We start from the raw sequence: 6,279 nt of genomic DNA, 5'->3' as shown, positions 1-6,279 counted from the left end.
ATCATTATTTGGTATGTTTGTAAAAAATGATATTTAACCTAATATAGCAACTTCAATTAGATGTAAAAAGGCTTTCACCATTCATATACTGATATACGTATAGTACAACTCAAATTTTATCATGACATATTTGGTCCACAACAAACATCGAAGTGAACGATACAGTGGGAGTTGCTATCAATTTAAGAGAAAAAATAGACAGCGATTGCTTAATGACTGAACCAAATTTCTCGTCTCATCTTTAAAAAAGAGTGATAATCTGTGGTCCTTTGGGTTCTTAAAAGTGAATGGATTTGGACAACTTTACTATATGCTTCTATCTTTTTCAGGGTATGCGCCAAGATACGTTAATGTCTAAGAATTGCTATTAAAGTTAAAGATTAGATTACACGATTTTCAATCGTACTCCATGTAAAATTTAAGAACGAAATTTCAACTAATCTCTTTAAGATTTGAGCTTATAATGAATTACCACGTAAAATGTTTAAGATAATTGACCTGCCACTGTCTCTTTTATAATACCTTTGTTAAATAAACGTCCAAATCTACTACTACTATTAGTAAAATATAGCGGTTACTGCAGTTCATGAGATCCACAATATCTGAACCAATTAGAGAAATAAATTTTTTGAAATTTGAACAGATAAACTGTATCTTTAAATCTGAGAGCTACCATTACCAACTTACCATATTTACCACCCTAATACCATAGGCTGCACCTTGTGACTGTCCACTATTAATTCAAAATCCCCGGTTTTGTAGGGAATTTGAAAAAAAAATTAAAAAAAAAAAAAAACTATATACCTGCTCAATTAAATTAATTAGGCTGTAATCTCGAATTAGTTGGAGTGATTATATAAATCTTTTCACACTTAGCTTACTTATGTTTACTCCTTAATCCTTGTCTTTCCAAATATATATATATATATATAACAAAAGGGGTACCATTTTCTTTGTTTTTTCCAATATAACTCATATTTTCAAGATCTTCAATGGCAGAGTTTTCTGAACAAATCGTTCAAAGTCAATGAAAAATCAGCTAGTGATACGGAGAGCCATATCAGAAGGATCTTTTTTCTATTAACATACATTTGGGCACGTACAGAACACTAGAGATCAAAGTTCTAGCAAGCATTTTTGGTAAGTTCTTTTAATGGTGGTAGTAAAACAAATGTACAGTACGAAATCATTTTGCTCTTTAAGAAGAAAGAACTTATAACAATATAGCAAAAGTCTCATAATTGGTCTCTGTTATATCCACAACGTATTCACGGGGGTTGTGTCAGCCACTTGAAAATTTGTGGTAGTGGGGTTTATTTGGGTTTTGGGGGGGAGGGGGGGTGGGTGATATATCTCTTCATATTTATTAGTACTTCTATTCATTTTTATGAGTATTTTTATTCCACGTTGCTCCAGAAAGTTAGAGAGAGAGAGAGAGTGATATTAGAGTTGTTAATAGTGAGAGAAAGCAAATTATCTTTGTGTGTAAGGTAAAAAAAGAAAAAAAAGTGAAGAAAGTTTGTTTCTTTTTTAGAATCTTTAATTCAGGGGGGGATTGGTTTTTGTTGTTTAAAAAGTGATATTAACAAGTTTGTTTGTTTTCTTAAAAAAAACAACACGAGTGTGTTTGTTTCTTGCACTTAGGTTATTATTACAACTTTTTCCACTTGCTTTCAGTTTTGATGATTCTGTCTGTAATATTTGAGTTTTTGACTAAGAAAATGTGGTGGGGTGGGGGGGTAGGGAAGAACAGGAAAATTATTATGCTTTTTTGCAAGTTACTCGAGTTTCTTACTGGTGGAAGTTATAATTCCATATTTGAACTGCAATAGGAGGCAATAGTTTGAGCCAATTTAAAATCTAGTTCAAACTTATTCAATGATTTTAGTTCTGTAGTTTATTGTTTGTTTGGTGGGATATATTTTTTAAAAACATATTTCTTGCTGCCACACCTTTTTGTCTTGTTTCACACAGTTCTTCACGAGGTTGTGTCAGTAATGAAAATTTTTTCCCAAAAAAATAAAAATTCAATCTTTAACCCAAGTATTATTATATACTGTTTGATACCTTTTATTAACTTTTTCCTCCACACTGTAATGTTCTGTTCTCATCACTTCGTTGCTCGCAACATGTAAAGATTCTGAAAGTTTCTGTCATAGCTTACTTCATATTTGTACTCTCCAAAGTTCTTAAGTACTTCTTTATATCTCTTCTAAATTTGTTACCTTGGGCTTATTATTATTTCTTACTCCAGTTTGTAGAGAAATGGGGAAAGCTACAAGGTGGTTCAAAGGATTTCTTGGAATGAAGAAAGAAAAAGAAAATGTAGACAACATGTCGAATTCATCAGAAAAGAGAGACAAGAAAAGATGGAGTTTTGGGAAGTCATCTAAAGATTCAACAGGTCAGGTGAACTTTCCAGGGAGTAACACTGAGGTGGATTCTAATTGGTTGAGATCTTATATGTCTGAGAATGAGAAAGAGCAAAGTAAGCATGCAATTGCAGTGGCTGCGGCCACTGCTGCCGCCGCCGACGCGGCTGTAGCGGCAGCACAGGCGGCCGTGGCAGTGGTGAGATTGACAAGCCAAGGTAGGGGTGCTATGTTTAATTGTGAGCGGGAGAAATGGGCTGCTTCCAAGATTCAAACTGTTTTTAGGGGTTATTTGGTAAGTCATAAATTTTCTTCAATGATTTACCCTTTTTTTTTTTTTTTAATCTTGTGTGTTTTTTTAGTGTTTAAATGTAGTGTTTGATGTTTGCTTGCTTAAAATGTCAGCAAAGTACCTTCCAAACATTCCTAATAGAACAGTACTATTGCCTTCTTCGATTTCATGTTGGTCTATGAAATTGTTGTCTTTACCTATACTACATTAATACTTGCCTCATTTAATGCCCGTCCAAGAATTTGAAATTTGAAATTGTTGTAATATTTGAATTTGGTTTTTGGAGTGATGTTGAAGTTTCGTTACACTTTTCACTTTTAAATCCATCTGGCGTTAGTTAGTCCTCAATATTCTAAGTAGTAAATACTGAACTACTGATTTACCCAAGAAAAGTACTGCAATTCTTTCTATGCATTCTGTTTTATGTTATGTTTCATTGTCTAAAAGTTTGTTCAATAGTGGTCCATATGCAAGATCTAATTTCGGGGTTCTTTTTTTGCAGGCCAGAAAAGCACTTAGAGCTCTCAAAGGATTGGTGAAATTGCAGGCTTTGGTAAGGGGTTACCTGGTCCGGAAAAGAGCTGCTGCTACTCTTCACAGTATGCAGGCGCTTATCAGAGCGCAGGCTTCTGTTCGATCTCAAAGAGCTCGTCGTTCAATGACTAATGACATTAGACCCGATATACGAGCTAGGAGGTCAATTGTAAGGAACTAGTTCCCTTGATTTTATTCTAGTTGGTCAATTGAATTGAGGAGTACTTAATTTGTTAATCTTGTTATTTATTTTGGTTTTGGCAGGAAAGATTTGATGAATATAGAAATGAATTCCACAGCAAGAGGCTTTCAACTTCGAATGAGACTTCATATGATGGATTTGATGAAAGCCCAAAAATTGTAGAAATCGACACATACAGGACCAAATCCAGGTCGCGTAGAATGAACAATCCTTGTATGTCCGAATCTGGAGATGAGCAGTATTATCAACCAATGTCATCACCACTCCCCTGTCCACTTCCAGCCCGTCTATCAATCCCAGATTGTCGTCATCTTCAGGATGTAAACTGGAGTTTTTTGGCAGACGAACAGTGCAAGTTCGCCTCTGCTCAAAGTACCCCTCGCTTTGCAGGTTCTAGACGGTCCAACGCGCCACCTACACCAGCCAAAAGCGTTTGTGGGGACGGATATTACCGGCCTTATGCCAACTTTCCTAACTACATGTCTAACACACAGTCGTTTCAAAATAAGCTACGGTCCCATAGTGCACCAAAGCAAAGACCAGAGCAGGGGCCAAAGAAGAGGCTGTCGTTGAACGAAATTATGGCATCAAGAACAAGTTTTAGTGGAGTTAGAATGCAAAGGTCTTGTTCTCAAGTGCAAGAAGAGTACTGTTTCTGAGAATTTTTTCTTTTTAGCAACTTTGGCTTTGGGTCAATTGAATCATAGATATAAGATATGGCTGTATGGAGAAGATAATCTGAAGAGTCAACTTCTCTAGTGCTTATCCTTCCACAGGAAATGGTGACAAATTAGTACTAGGACAGAATGGTGTGCTTGTGTAAATTCTTTGACAGTGTTTTATGAAGGAATCCTTGCTTCTTGATTGTATCCATTGAAAGCTTTTTTATGAAACCTTCGACATCCTACGATTGTTGAGTTTAAAAAATTGTTAATTCCAGAGGATCTTGGACCAGAAAAAGCCCCTTTTGACTTAAATGTCCTTCCCTTATTAATAAGGGCGTCTAAGTTCATCCTTTTTTCCGTTTTCAAGTTTCACACTTAAATAATTAAGCTTTGTTTTCGTTACCATTGAGCTATAATTTTCATGAGTTAAAATTCCTCTGGCTCAATTTTACAGGCGACTGTATTTTACGCTCCTAAAACAGTTAAAAATGTGTCAAGTCGCTCAATACGTGTCATTTATATGTAAAAATTTAAAAATTTAAAGTTTTAAATCCTGATCCGCCTCTGCCTCATTTAAATTTAAAGTTAATCGTAACACCTCCCCCTAAACTATCATTATTTTTATTCAGGTATGAAATTTGCAAAATAATGTCAGTTTAGTTTTTTTTTTTTTTTTTTTTTTTTTTTTTCGGGCTGTTAACTCTCCATTTTATTTAGTAGGCATTTCTATTGAAGTTGAAAAAGAAAAATTTGAACTTAAAATTAAATACGAATGATATGATTTTTGTTTGTCAGCGAAAATATTAGTATTATTTTACTAGATATATTTTTCAATATTACATTATTGTGAGTTCATTTTTTAAGCATTAATATCGTAAAAGGATTTGATAACCTAAAAGATATATGCACATATATAGTTATACATAATAAGTGGAGTTCGTAACCTAAGAAATGAGATTCGTAACCTGTCACGACATGCTAAATTATAGTGATAGTCTTAAAAAAATTTGCACCAACAATTAACAGTATATACAAATTAAAGCCTTCTATCAATATTCCATATATTATAGTTTAGTATTTACAAACACCATTATTAATGAATATAGAATTCCAATTTTATAAGTAATAAAATATTATTTTATGTTTAAGATTTTGTCGAAATGAGGAGCTTGTGCCTTTGTGGTGGGGTGGGGTGCATAAAGGCATAAAGCAATAAAATCTCAGTCTTGGAAAGAAAGATGCATGTTTCTAGTATGGAAAATTGTGAATACCTTTGTCAAATATGTTTTCCCAAAGATCTTCTCTCAAAATGCTTTCTCTATTTCCTATAGAGTTAACCTTCTAGGTAGGTTCTTATTAGTCACCGCTGATGTAACTAAAATAAAAATGACAATTAACAAATCAACCAGGCAGGCACTGTTATCCATTATCCATTGTTTGTTTATGCAGCCAAAAAAATAAATAAAAAAATTATAGTGATTTCTTTCTTCAAATTTCAAATTTATTCCACTGGGTTTGGACAAGAATATTCCCCTGTAACATCATAAACAGCACTTGGAAGTATTAAACACTGTATTCAATTCAATTTGAAGTATTGGTACAATAATTTTTTGGCCCTACTTCGCCTCATTTTCTGCTAGAATTGCAGAGATATACCATAGCATATGTGAGACTGACTTCCAAAATAAATTATTTAAATGGCCCCCCAACGTATTTATGCTCTGCTCTCGTTCTTTTATTGTTTTAAAATGAGATTCGTTCTTATAATGTTTCCAATATTTGAAATTCATGTATATTGGACCATGAATTTGCTGATATCAAGCAGTGTAAAATTTCATAACTGTAATCAACGTGGCTTAAAAGTACATTTTTTGTTGTTCTTCGAAGTACTTTTTCATTTGCTAAAAAGGCTATGTAAGGTGGCCCGTGTTATCTTTTTACCATCTAGTTGAAGCAATTCACTTATCCACGAAATTGAAAAAGATGTAGTTAAGGTCAGGTCAGCTTCATGAATTAAGGAAACAATTATAGCTGAGAGTTGCGACTTGTAACGCCTAAAATAATGTGATGGGATGTATAAAATTGTTTTTCCTTTGATTAGAGTTTTTAAGTTTGAGTCAAAAAATGAAAAAAATTGTGATAGTAAATACTTTCAAATAAGTCGTCGCAAATAGAATTAATAAGTATTGAATATTGAGCCTATTTGGATTGGCT

The 6,279-nt window shown here is 33.6% G+C and overlaps 1 protein-coding gene across 3 annotated transcripts; it reads left to right on the top strand.

Moving 5' to 3' along the window:
* Positions 1-790: 790 nt before the first annotated feature.
* Positions 791-4,271, top strand: LOC132052227 (protein IQ-domain 26-like). 3 transcript variants are annotated; one of them, XM_059443655.1, is made up of 4 exons: positions 791-1,140; positions 2,255-2,667; positions 3,167-3,367; positions 3,463-4,271. In XM_059443655.1, the coding sequence occupies exons 2-4, from the start codon at positions 2,266-2,268 to the stop codon at positions 4,057-4,059; spliced, it is 1,200 nt and encodes a 399-aa protein (XP_059299638.1). In that variant the 5' UTR covers positions 791-1,140; positions 2,255-2,265; the 3' UTR covers positions 4,060-4,271. The 3 variants fall into 3 exon arrangements, with proteins under 3 accessions (XP_059299638.1, XP_059299639.1, XP_059299640.1); XM_059443656.1 differs by lacking the exon at positions 791-1,140 and adding an exon at positions 1,347-1,490; XM_059443657.1 differs by lacking the exon at positions 791-1,140 and adding an exon at positions 1,766-2,131.
* The last annotated feature ends 2,008 nt before the right edge of the window (positions 4,272-6,279 follow it).

This window comes from Lycium ferocissimum, chromosome 4, assembly GCF_029784015.1.
Source record: "Lycium ferocissimum isolate CSIRO_LF1 chromosome 4, AGI_CSIRO_Lferr_CH_V1, whole genome shotgun sequence".
NCBI classification, from domain to species: domain Eukaryota; kingdom Viridiplantae; phylum Streptophyta; class Magnoliopsida; order Solanales; family Solanaceae; genus Lycium; species Lycium ferocissimum.
This window is presented reverse-complemented; position numbering and strand designations above follow the sequence as displayed.

Coding starts and splice junctions, on each gene's coding strand:
- LOC132052227 (XM_059443655.1), top strand. CDS start 2,266: ATGGGGAAAGCTACAAGGTGGTTCAAAGGATTTCTTGGAATGAAGAAA. Junction 2,668..3,166: donor CTGTTTTTAGGGGTTATTTG/GTAAGTCATAAA, acceptor CTTTTTTTGCAG/GCCAGAAAAGCACTTAGAGC. Junction 3,368..3,462: donor TACGAGCTAGGAGGTCAATT/GTAAGGAACTAG, acceptor TGGTTTTGGCAG/GAAAGATTTGATGAATATAG.